Raw genomic sequence first — 12,146 nt, 5'->3', positions numbered from 1 at the left:
AAATATGTATAAAATGGGATAAATAAAACACATTATAACTGTAACATATATATATTACTGAACAATAAATATAACTGAAGCGAGAAAGGATGTGAAGCAATTTATCACACGGTATCAATCACAGTCCAAAGTTCTCCGGCCCTTTTGCTAAGATCCATCTTCTCATTCTTTTGTCCTAATATCACTTTACCCGTCTTCAGTATATTATCATCTCCTAAATACTTCTCCGCCACTTCTTTCAATCCCGTAGCATCCACAGTCATAACTTCTGCCCGATGTCTCTGCAGTACGTCCGGCGTCAATCTGCGCATGAATTCTTCGCAGCCCTTTTTACTGGGCGGTACCGGAGCGTCGATAGCTTGAAAAACGCCTAGTTTAGCCTCCAGAACCTCTTGGTCCGTTACTTTACAAATATTTGTACGCAACCAATCGTTAGATCTATCGAACACATCCAACGTTTCCAGGTTTCTTGGATCTCTGTAACTGTAGAAGGCGAATACACCATCCATTGTTACTCTGGCACCGCCACCGTACGCGCCTTGTTTTTCTCTTAGTTCACCATGCAGATATCTGGATGTTAAAAGTCGAGCCAAGACACGCAGTTTGGCATAATCCGGACTTGAATATGGAGACGTCAATATAGCTTTGCTACAATAATTTACAGGAACGTTGAGGACATGATGTTGACAGTGAACAGAGTCAGTTGGCGCCCAAACTTTGCCAGTTATGTACGAATTTTCGATGGATAGAGTGTCGTTTATAGCAGGCAAGTTGCGCAGGAACTCCTGATACCCTTTAACGATGGTGCTTTCGCTTTCCGGTGAGATGTTCAACGCCACTCTGTAAAAATAAAAATAAATACAGTCTTGATTCATAAATTACATGTTATACTTAATTTTGAGTGTGTTTCGTAAACCGTGACAATTTTAATCAAAAACAAAAGCATCATGTAAGATGCAACTTCTAGCTACAAGATTTTTTTTAAATAAATATATTTAGTTATTGAAGTTTTAATTATTAGTCAAGGTGATAAATTTATGAAAAAATTCCTCACCTCATTTTATTTTTATCGAATAAGACTTTAGCTATAGTCACAATCTCAGCCAAGATCGCCTTGTAGTTGGACGTGTGCAATAACCTCTTCATATAAGTAATGTGCTGTAATCCGTTGAGTAATTCTGCTTGATACGCAGACCCGGAAACTAAGCCCGACGCCGCTTGCATCGCATATACATGTCCCATATCCGCTAATCCTTGCGTTAGCTGACTCATATATAACTGTGTAAGCATTTGGAATCTAGATACATCTTTTAGATCAGAAATTGAAAAAAGCTGTTCCCACAAACGCCACATGTCTAACACATTATTCTCCAAACAGTAACTCGAAAGCAAAATGCCAGGTTCGTATGAGTGTAGGTGATAAAGACTTTCACCAATATGAACAGCAAAACTAAGTCCCGAAGTCTTACGATTTACTAAACTGTCGAATTCTCTATAATCCAGTTTGTCAGTGCCTAATTTTCCAATAACATAGCAAAATAGAGGTAAAAGCATTTGTTGTTCTTGCGTAAGAGCTACAGTATTCATCAGTGCCCGGAAGTAAACGATGCCATTAGAGCTAACTTTGTTGATCTGAGTTGGTACATGGTGCAGCGTTGTGTGTTCCATTGGGATCCTCTCGACGTCACTAGAAATATCAGCCATTGTTAACGTCGGCAATAAATTCGTGTCGATTGGTTTTGACTGTTGCTCTTGTAGTTTCAAACATTTTTCGTAAATCAACGTCTTTTCCTCTTCTTTTAAAGTTTTGGTCTTTGACTGAATTAAACTCATCTCTAGTTCTTCAGATTTTTTTTCAAAATTTTGATCCGGTGACATGCTCAAGATCAGTTTATGCTTGTTGTCTTTAAAGTATTGTCGCACTACGCACTGTAAGTATTGCGGATCTTTGTCTATTTCGGTTTTCAACCTATTAATCAAATCATTCACTTGTAAAGATTGAATTATTGATCCGGTGTGATTCCACAATGCAGATATGCTAAACAGTAGTCCCAAACCGAAATTGTTTGTCTCGTGTTTTATAGAGAGCTCGTATCTATGTAAAACAGACTCTATTTGTTTCTCATCGAATCCCTTATTTACAACCTCATCAATGGTGTCATCATAAATTTTCACAACTTTGTCGAAATCATCTTTGGTTAAACCTTGAAGACCCACCGTGAAAATGCAATCTCTGGGTTGGTTGTCGAAGCCGGTTGACGAAGTGAAACCGCCGGAGAAATTCGGTTCAATCATGGACTTGTAAAACGGAGAATTTGGTCCCTTGATCAGGAGTTCAGTAACGAATTGCATCAGGAATGTTGTGTAGATATCTGTATTGTCGGAGAGGAGCAGTGATATGGATAACGTGTTCTGTTTTTCGAACGGTTCACGCATGTTTTCGAATCGCCCCAGGATATGCTCACGTTTGGCGTTGGACCATCTCTTTTGTCTGGGTACTTCGGTGTGTTTGGGTTCTTGATATTCGTATTTATTGAGGTAATTGTCATTTATGTATTGTAGTGTGGTGGACAATGGGAAGTTGCCGTAGGAGTAGAATCGGGCGTTGCTGGGATGATAGTGGTCTTTGTGGAATTGTTTTAAATCGTCCCAGGTCAGATCCGGTATTTTTTGAGGATCTCCGCCCGAAATCACGCCGTACGTGTGATCAGGAAGTATTAGGTTTTGGAGTTTCTGCCCGAAAATGTTCTCGTTTTCAGAGAAAACGCCTTTCATCTCATTGTAAACAATTCCCTTGATTATCAGCTGGGATTTCGCATCTTTCAAATCTTTATTCTCTAAACGCCAGCCTTCCTGCATGAAATCGTACTCGCTTAGATTTGGTTTGAACACCGCATCCAAATAAATCTTCTGCAAATTTCTGTAGTCGGACTCGTTCTGCGTACTGAACGGATACATTGTATAATCGGAACCGGTCATAGCATTCATAAACGTCGCCAAAGACCTGTTCAACATTTTGAAAAATGGATCCCTAACTGGGAATTGTTCGGAACCGCACAGTACTGTGTGCTCAAGTATGTGCGGCAAACCAGAGCTGTTCATTGGCGTCGTTCTAAAATTTATCGAGAACACGTTGTTCGAGTCGTTGCGGTATACGTGTAAATACTGTGATTTGACGGCGGTGTGTTCGAGGAAGACGGCGGTGAGGGCAAATTCCGGAACAGATTTGATCTCTTTCACTTCGAAACCGTGTACGGTTTGTCCGACGGCGAAGCCCTTTATGTCCGAAATGTTAAAGAGGCCATTGCTTTTCAAAGTTTCCAGGTCGGTGCGGGTGCGGAGAGAGGTTTTTAGGGGCGAACGTGCCCTCACAAATCTGGCTACATTGCGGTAGAACATTATTGCTGTGGCGCTTGCTGAAAAATCATGATGTATAAAATTTATTGTTTTTATGGCTTTACAACAAGAGAAAATAGTATTTTATGATGAAAAAATTTGTTATAATACCTCTCTGTTATTGTTTTTTATGTCACATAATATTTTTTATAAATATAACTAAGACTTTTAAAAGCTTATAAAATCAATGTAAAAATTTGTGACAGTAAAAATCACTCTTGTTGACACTTGTCAAAAATATTTTCTCACGTTGTCAAAGGTACATTAATACTCGTTTGCACTGTTATACACATAAGTCTTGCTCAAGTACAATTTGAAAGTTAAGAACATATTAAATAAATTTTCATTTGCACAGATCAAATCTAAAATTAATAAAATTAAGATTATAATATTTTCATCGAATCAAATATATTTGTATATATCGAATTGACCCCGTCCTAATTACGCTAAGTGGTATCTACCCTTTGAAACTGTATAATCCATAATTTATTTATCCGGTAAACTATCCTTCTTCCTAAGAAGTTTGTTTTTACTATTACGTATCGAAAAAAGTAATTTACGCCATTAAAATATTGTAACTTTCTTTAAAATATCTTTTATTGAACAAAATAATCAACATTTCAATAATTATATAATATATAATAATAATAATTATGAAAAAAATTGGGCAATGACAGCAATAAATAATAGTTCCATCTGAAAATCTTTGGAGTATATGGAAGATGAAGTAGAATTCCCCATTTGAATCACTAATGTGTCATATATAGTCTTGCGTTGTCATTATGAAGAAGAACGTCTTTTCTATTTACTATTTTATTATTTTTATTTTTCGTCAATACATAAAATTTTACGTCTGACACTGAGCAGCCCAGCGTAATTATTGTAATTAATTCATTTTTTGTCACATATAACAATGACACAATTCCGAAGGTTTTGGTAAACCGAAAGGGGTCAGTAGATTTTCTTTTTCATTATCTCCATTTGCATTTGCAAAATCCCACTTGTTATGGTCTCAGAAAAAATGGAACACCTTAGGAGTGACGAAAGTAAATTTAATTTGTTTGGGTCGGATGGTAGAACATTTCTGAGGCGGTCAGTGGGGCAACGATACCAGTTTAAACTGGTGACGGAAGCATTATCGTTTGAGGATGTTTTTCTCGGTTTAAAGTTGATTGATTGATTCAAGTGGAGGGACATCTCCAAAATACAAAATTTTTCCATTTGCCGAAAAAGAGAGGTCACTTTGTTGGATATTTCAACAAGACAATGATTTCAAAGACACGTCTAAAATTATTAAAGAGTGGTTTGCAATGAAATACTTAACTGTGATTGAACTAATAATTTATAAAATAACATATAAAAGAATACACTGTTAACACATTTTTTAATTCAATTTAATTACTATTTATCGTATTTCTCGGTACCCGTTAAATGGTGGAATTAGTAAATCTTGTGTTATTAACCCATTATTCATCAATTTTTTATAAAAATTTTATTATCATGGAAAAGCAAGAAAGTGACAAACATAAATTAAAAGCAATTAGGTTGAGAGGGTGGACCATCACATGGTGAAATGACTCGTTTCATAAACTCATCTCTGTGTTAAACTGATTGTGGAGACGTTACAATGAGTATAATGACGTAAAAGAAAGACATCCAGGCCGCAATAGGATAACTACCTCGGTACAAGATCGATTTTTGCTTCTGCAAGCTCGGTGATATCCTGAAATAACTGCTCCAGAACTAAAACAAGAGTTTCTTAGGACCCATGATGTGATTATGTCAGCTCAAACCATCAGAAACCGTGTCCGAGATTAAGGTCTATTTCAGACGTGACCTTAAGGGTACCCCGATTTTCATAAGAACTTCTTAATTGGGGTCCTGATGATTTGAGCCGTATTCTTTTTTATGATGAGTGAAGATTTTGAAATTCTGGAATATGTATCTGGAGAGAACCTAGCACGGCTATAACATGCTCGCGAGGTGTTGAATATTGGAGGAGGTTCATTGATATTTTGGAAAGGAATTAATACTGGAAGAAGAACCTAGCTCTTTTTAACGGAAACCACTTTGAATGCAGTTCGATATCACGATAACATAGTTTTATCCATTGTGTTACCTTATTTAACCAATATGGACCCAAATTCCATTTTCCAGCAAAATAACGCTAAGCCACATACTGAGAGGATCGTTCGAGAAGCATTCGAATAGAATGACACAAGCGTTTTGCCATGGGCGACAAACTCCTCAGAACTTAATCCAATAGAAAAATTATGGAATGCTATGAAAAGACTTTTGAATCCAACCTTTATGGAGACCTACAGCAGCTAATTCTGGCGGTACAGGAGGTATGGCAAAATCTGGACTAAAACCTACTCGATATAAGGTGGTCGTAAACAATCGTCCGGTTATTAGTTTTTTATTAAAAAAAATAAATATGTCATAATTATTATAAATAAAAATATTAAATGTTTGGTGGGTATTATTATTTTAATTTCTGAAGGGGTAGTAACATAATTTGTTTTTATTAATTTATTACATTTTCACATTAGTTTTATTTGGTTTTATTGCAACAATTTAAACATATTTATGTGGTTATAATAATCATTATGATCTTATGAGCAGTGAATAAGATTTGTTCAGATTTCAAACAAATTAAGGAAAACATAGTAAATAAATATTCCATACTTTTTTCCATCACTGTACCATATGTAACAATTTATGGGATACGAATATAGTAGTTTTGTATATTAATAATAGTATATTAATATTATATTAACAGTTCACATTAAATAGAAGTTATATTTAAGATTTTAAAAAGTTGTTATAATAATGACCACTACTGTAAACAGTAGCTATTTGTTTTCTAAGATTAAGATTATATTGATTAGATTTATTTAAAATTAGATATTAAATTTGATTATTTTATAATAGTGTAACAAGTTCTTCTTCATTAACTAAAGACTAAAGCTAAGGGGCATTTTTTCCATAACTCAAAATTCCCTCAATTGTTCTTTTAATTTATTTTTATGGTCAAAACCATAATAGTAAAACCAACTGAAATATTACTACTTGTTATTATAACCACTATAGAAATAGTGGTAACTTATTTTCACCATAAATATAATTTCAAATTAACAATTAACCTAAAATAGTACCAACCACTAAACAATAAAAACATTTTTAAAAACTAGTTAAGTGCGGTAAAATAAGAACTGATCTTATGTATGACTTTATTGATATTTAATTTACAATGCAAATACCAACCACACTATAGATAGTACTTAAGACATCAACTCCGCTCAGTGTGTACGGTGCAAACGGTAGTAAATAATAGAATAGAAAAAAAAACAATTAATAAAATCGGTACTTCTTACCTTGTTTAAATGGAAATAAATAGCGGCCTCACCGCCTGAACATAACCCCAACACACATAACGCAACGTTACGCAACTAAGACAACCGGTCAGAAGTTCTCCTGGCCGGCAACTTCCACGGTGGTGTAATTTGCCACTTGCACGTAATACGCCTTGTAAATCACGTCCTTCTCAATTCTGCTCTAGAGTGAACAACACCGCATGAACCAAGACACCGAATTAGGTTAGGTTTGAGGTTAACTTACCGCCGGTCCCGATTTCGGTATTTCGAAGCAAGAGAAACACTCCACAATCACACCCTGACCGTCCTGTGTTAATCGGAGATCGCACTTTTTACACTGTACCTCGGGCAGGGCGATGCTGGTGGTGCTGAAGATCAGTTCGTTCTCCGGGGCGTAGAGCGTGTCCGAGCACTTGGTGTACGGGTTCTGGAATCACGGTCGATTTAGACTGTTCAGTTTGTGCTGGCAGACGGCCGAATAGTATTATGTGAGGGCAATGTAAAAATTGTAAAATGTAAATAAAATTTTTAAAACTCAAATTTTGACATTCGGCGCTGCCAATGGCATGTGCAGTGCATATCACACTACGATAACCACAGATGCGCACACTACCAATTAAGCGTGTAATTAAATCATTAACAATCGAAAGTTTTAATTTGTGATCTGACATGATTTCAGTATAATATTACTTAATATTTTATAAAAAGAATATTTAAATAAAGATTAATTAAATGAGTGATAAAAACAATCAAATGGCAAAGGTATAAATGCAATTCTTTACAAATTATGTTTCGATTTATTTTTATTATTTGCCAACTTTTTTATTTAAAACTCAATTTAAATAAAATATGATTTAAAAGATAAACAAAGAACATGAATAGTGTCAAAAAATTGTTCACATCATACGTCTTTAATAATAAAATAAAAAAATATTTTATGGTCAAGAAATGAGAAATATTTATTGGGATACTATTTATCAAAAAAGTACACCATTGAATTCGCATTCTCAAACACTTCATTTATTATTATTATTATTATCTGTAATAGCATTTTAAACATCATCCAACATCTATTGAAGTATTTGCACATCTTTTGAAATGGGTGACCTCTGCCGGGTAAAATAGAAAACAATTTTGTACCATCAAAGAGTTCTTTCTTGTTAATCATTTGAAATTAATAAAAACTAAATTATAAATATTATTATTAAAATGTATAAAAAATATGAGCAGTGCTTTTCGAATTGGGTACCACTACTTATAATGTTTATTGTTTTTTTTTTGTTATTGTGTCTACTATGTAACTAGTCAATCTAATTTTATTCTTAAAAATCTTAACTTTTTACTTTATGGACTTTTATTCCCGTGAATTTACATCGATTATTTAGTAATGATTTTTTACTTATTACAATTATTTAATTATTGGTCGAAGTGAAACTGTAAGAAAAATTATAATTTAACTTCACCAAGATAGAGAGAAACAAGAGATGATTATAATAGAGTTTACAGCTAAATAAGTTAATCGTTACCCGTATTAATAAAAAATTTAAAGAAACCGGCCCAGTGGAAGCTACTAAAAAAATTTTCTGAGTTTGTCACTTTTATTGAATCACAGAACAGTGAAGACGACTGGAGTCTAAATTTAGTTTACAAAAAATAATGGTTCTGCTTATGTTAAATATCCTACAGAGGAAAAACTACAAAAAAGTTGGTTGTACTCATAGCTAAATATGGTTGCGGTTCAATTATACTACGGGGATATTCCAATTCTTCTGTCATAGACCCCTTAGACTGATGTATGATGTACTAGAATGTACTGAAAAACAAATTGTTTCCATATTTTTGAAAAATGAAGATCTTAATCAATGCGTTTCAACATGAAAAGGATACCAAACTTTTGTTTTCCCCGTTCCAGTCTCCAGAAAACATGAGCTCACGTTTATAAAATTCGATATAAAATTTTACAAATTTAAATAAACTCACAGTAATTCAAGAAACTTGAAGTAATATAGCCTTGTCGTATATTCGGAAATCGGTAGAGTTTCTGTCATGGAGGAACGCCAAAATTATAAAACAAAAAAGATATTATACAAAGTGTGTTAAATTAAATAATACAGTCAATTAAAATTCCATTCAAAATTAAAGTTGCCATATTTATAGATATATAATTCATCAAAAATATATGTAATGTAATAAAAATGTATAATATTAAATTTCGTATTTTATTTACATAATGGTCTGAAACAAAATTAAATGGTTTACAAAAGTATCTTTAGGCTTTTATTGTATGTGTGTGTCTGAGAACGAATGAGGCAAATTTGCTTTTGATAGACGAGGTGGAGCTGATTGCTTTATAAGCATAACCATTCAGGAGTAACAGAGATTCATGTAAATCAGATTTCAGCCATCTCAAAATAATTATTTATGTAAAACTTACGAAAAAACCTTCTTGTTTGAGATTTATTGGACATTTTCCTACTAGCTGATCCTCGTCGTCCTCATCATCACTACAAATTGCTAAATTTGTGCTTGAGTCCTTCATGTTACAATCTGTCACTGTTTCGTCTCCATAAGGGTGGCTCAATTCGGTATACGTTTCTGAAATTGTACAATTTACATAATAATATCTATGAATTAAATATTTACCTTTTTTTTCTTGAGACCAAACTGGTATATATATGTAAATTGATAATACGAAAAGGTACACTAAAAATTTATACATGATGCAAAAATGATAAAAAAAATCTGAAGTATGTCAAAATAAATAATGAACCATTATTTTAATATTTTATTTCAATTCCAACAATGGTCTAAACTATATACATTAATTTAAAATTTACGAATATGGATAAAAAGTTTCCGGACTAACCTGGAGATGATGACGGTAGGTCAGACTTTTTGCTAGCAGTCTATAACACAATAATTGACTAGTTTGCCTACCAATCATTAGGTCAATAAGGTGATAATGATAAAATCAGAAAAGAGTGAGGTCATCAAATACTCCTATTTGAAAGACTTAACACCTCTTCAAATCAAAGAAAAAACATATTTAATATTGAGAGACACATTTTCGTCATGTTCCCACCATTTCTATTGAAAATATTCATAAAATCTTGGTAGGGTACACAAAATTAAAGTTGAGTGAGATAATTGAGGCTACCGGGATGCCAACTGATCGCATACAGAATATTTTTTATTTCTATTTGTGCTTGACGAAGCTTTGTTAGGTGGGTACCCTGACTGCTAACGCCCAATAAAAAATTGCACCGAAGAAGTGGTTGAATTTGGCTTTCTGTAAGAGAAATCTCAACGAATTTTTTAGTAGATTTCTGGCTTTGGATAGAAATTGGATTCATCGATTTGATGAATTTCATTTCTGATAGCAATAAATTTCCAAAATTTAGTACATAAAGGTCAAAAATTTTAAAACCTAATCAATATTGATAGCATGCAATCGGGATTTTCAAAATTTAATATGTTTGATTCTCGCCCAGAAATTTTGAAAATTGTGATCGAATATAATAGAACGTTTAGAAACCTGATACAATCTGATCGGTGTATTTGAGATTTGATCGAATCTAGTGAATGAAAGTTTAAAAACCTTTCTCCGGGCACCGATCCGAAGATTATAACCATATGTGTTTACCATGTATGATAAATCATACATGGGGGAAAAGAACGTATATTTGCATATACGGGGTATGCTGAACCAGAAGACGGTACTGACAAAGATGCCAGCTCCCTGTCAACTGGGTTCGGAAGAACAAGTCCAATCTGAGGAAGATCCGAGATCTTCCTGGGGATGGATTTCCAGGTGTTGGATCCGTTAGCTCCCCACTGCCACTGGTTTGTGGAGCGGTACTGAGCCCCAGGACCACGACAAGGTGGATCCATTCTGGGGATTATAAAAATATATTATATTATTCTATATGGAAAATATTTTGAAAAGTAAAACAAAAACTAAATTTTAATCACCACATCCTTGTAATTTCATTTATAAAATGTTGGTCAACACTTTTCGGCCTACTTAAAAATAAAATAAACATTTGTTAAATTATTTGTTTAAATAAAAGTGTATCCTTGGAAATAAAAATATTACCATATAATCAACTTGTCAAAATCTAATCGCATTTGAACCGATTTGGCCATGGACAATACGGCGGAAGAAATCATTGTTAACGGTATGCCCGATATGATGGGCCATATACATAACGTAATAAATGCCATAGAAGCTACATGTGACGTAGCCTCTCCAGCTTCAATCACTTCAGGAGCTTCCAACATGACTATGGTGCAGATAATTAATAAAACCAAGCCATTGATGATACGCTTAGGAGACCACTGCTCATATGTAAGTCATTGGATGTTAAATAAAATTGCTAATAGTCTACGAACAGGAGAAGGTGACGGGGATGACGACTCTTACGTAACATTTGAGATTATTCATGGTATACTTGACCAAGTCAAGTTATTGCAGAAGAATACTACCAAGTTCATCAACTGGTGCCCCAAGTACTATGCAGGAAGAGGACATTTAGTAGCCAGAGCAGTAAGAAGTCCACATATTAATGATTATGTTACGGCCGTTCAGGTATATGACGCGAATGAAAAGACAGGTTTACAGGGAGCCCTAGTCGACGTCATGAATGAATGCAACATTGTGCAGAGTCTTCTAGTTGAACATTTGGATATTATAAAGAGACCAACTGAATATTTTGAATAATTTAAATATGAATATTTAATGCAACATTGGAATATATGAGGGATGTGTTTAATAAAGTGACAAGAAAGTATATTACTCTTTTATTTCATTATAAACAAACCAACGAACCCAAATATCTTTTGTCTTAGGTAAGTAATAACCAACCAGCAATATAAATTTGTTCATATGTTTATACAAAAAAATGTTATTTTATAATTTAAGTCTTAAATTATTAAAATTCTATCAAATAATTTTATAAGGAGTGTTAAGTAATAACCATAGCATCATAAATTTGTTTACATGTTTAAACAAAAAAAAACTAATTTGTAATTTAAGTTAAGTAATAACCATAGCAACATAAATTTGTTTATATGTTTGAACAAAAAACTTATTTTGTAGTTTTTAAATTATTAAAATTCTTTCAAATAATTTCATGAGTGTTAAGTAATAACCATATCAACATAAATTTGTTTACATGTTTAAACCAAAAAAAAAACTAATTTTGTAATTTAAGTTAAGTAATAACCACAGCAATATAAATTTTGTTTATATGTTTAAACAAAAAACTTATTTTGTAAAGTTTTTAAATTATTAAAATTCTATCAAATAATTTTATAAGGATCTTTTGGATATCATTTAAATTTTATATGTATATTTTTCAATTACATGCAATC

General features: G+C 33.3%; 2 protein-coding genes across 5 annotated transcripts; one reads left to right on the top strand and one right to left on the bottom strand.

Moving 5' to 3' along the window:
• Positions 1-32: 32 nt before the first annotated feature.
• On the bottom strand, positions 33-9,503 carry LOC109598019 (presequence protease, mitochondrial). Of its 4 annotated transcripts, XM_049961451.1 has the most exons (6): positions 9,417-9,503; positions 9,208-9,368; positions 7,018-7,200; positions 6,774-6,954; positions 1,055-3,416; positions 33-840 (listed from the first exon to the last, which is right to left on the bottom strand). In XM_049961451.1, exons 5-6 carry the CDS (start codon positions 3,397-3,399, stop codon positions 105-107), a joined length of 3,081 nt encoding a protein of 1,026 aa, XP_049817408.1. In that variant the 5' UTR covers positions 3,400-3,416; positions 6,774-6,954; positions 7,018-7,200; positions 9,208-9,368; positions 9,417-9,503; the 3' UTR covers positions 33-104. The 4 variants fall into 4 exon arrangements, with proteins under 4 accessions (XP_049817408.1, XP_049817407.1, XP_019869392.2 ...); XM_049961450.1 differs by lacking the exons at positions 9,208-9,368; positions 9,417-9,503 and having other exon boundaries at positions 7,018-7,321; XM_020013833.2 differs by lacking the exons at positions 9,208-9,368; positions 9,417-9,503 and having other exon boundaries at positions 6,774-6,949; positions 7,018-7,321.
• A 1,344-nt stretch (positions 9,504-10,847) lies between these two features.
• Positions 10,848-11,563, top strand: LOC109597027 (uncharacterized). The gene is made up of 2 exons (XM_049970576.1): positions 10,848-11,121; positions 11,248-11,563. Exons 1-2 carry the CDS (start codon positions 10,918-10,920, stop codon positions 11,491-11,493), a joined length of 450 nt encoding a protein of 149 aa, XP_049826533.1. The 5' UTR covers positions 10,848-10,917; the 3' UTR covers positions 11,494-11,563.
• The last annotated feature ends 583 nt before the right edge of the window (positions 11,564-12,146 follow it).

The sequence above is a fragment of the Aethina tumida genome, chromosome 1 (genome assembly GCF_024364675.1).
Source record: "Aethina tumida isolate Nest 87 chromosome 1, icAetTumi1.1, whole genome shotgun sequence".
Lineage (NCBI taxonomy): Eukaryota > Metazoa > Arthropoda > Insecta > Coleoptera > Nitidulidae > Aethina > Aethina tumida.
The sequence above is the reverse complement of the archived record's forward strand: the minus strand, read 5'-3'. Positions and strand labels throughout refer to the sequence as shown.

Excerpts from the sequence above, each read along its gene's own strand:
- LOC109598019 (XM_049961451.1), bottom strand. The coding sequence starts at position 3,399 with ATGTTCTACCGCAATGTAGCCAGATTTGTGAGGGCACGTTCGCCCCTA. Across the intron at positions 841-1,054 it reads TTCGATAAAAATAAAATGAG|AGTGGCGTTGAACATCTCAC; the intron begins GTGAGGAATTTT and ends TTATTTTTACAG.
- LOC109597027 (XM_049970576.1), top strand. The coding sequence starts at position 10,918 with ATGGACAATACGGCGGAAGAAATCATTGTTAACGGTATGCCCGATATG. Across the intron at positions 11,122-11,247 it reads TAGGAGACCACTGCTCATAT|AAGAATACTACCAAGTTCAT; the intron begins GTAAGTCATTGG and ends AAGTTATTGCAG.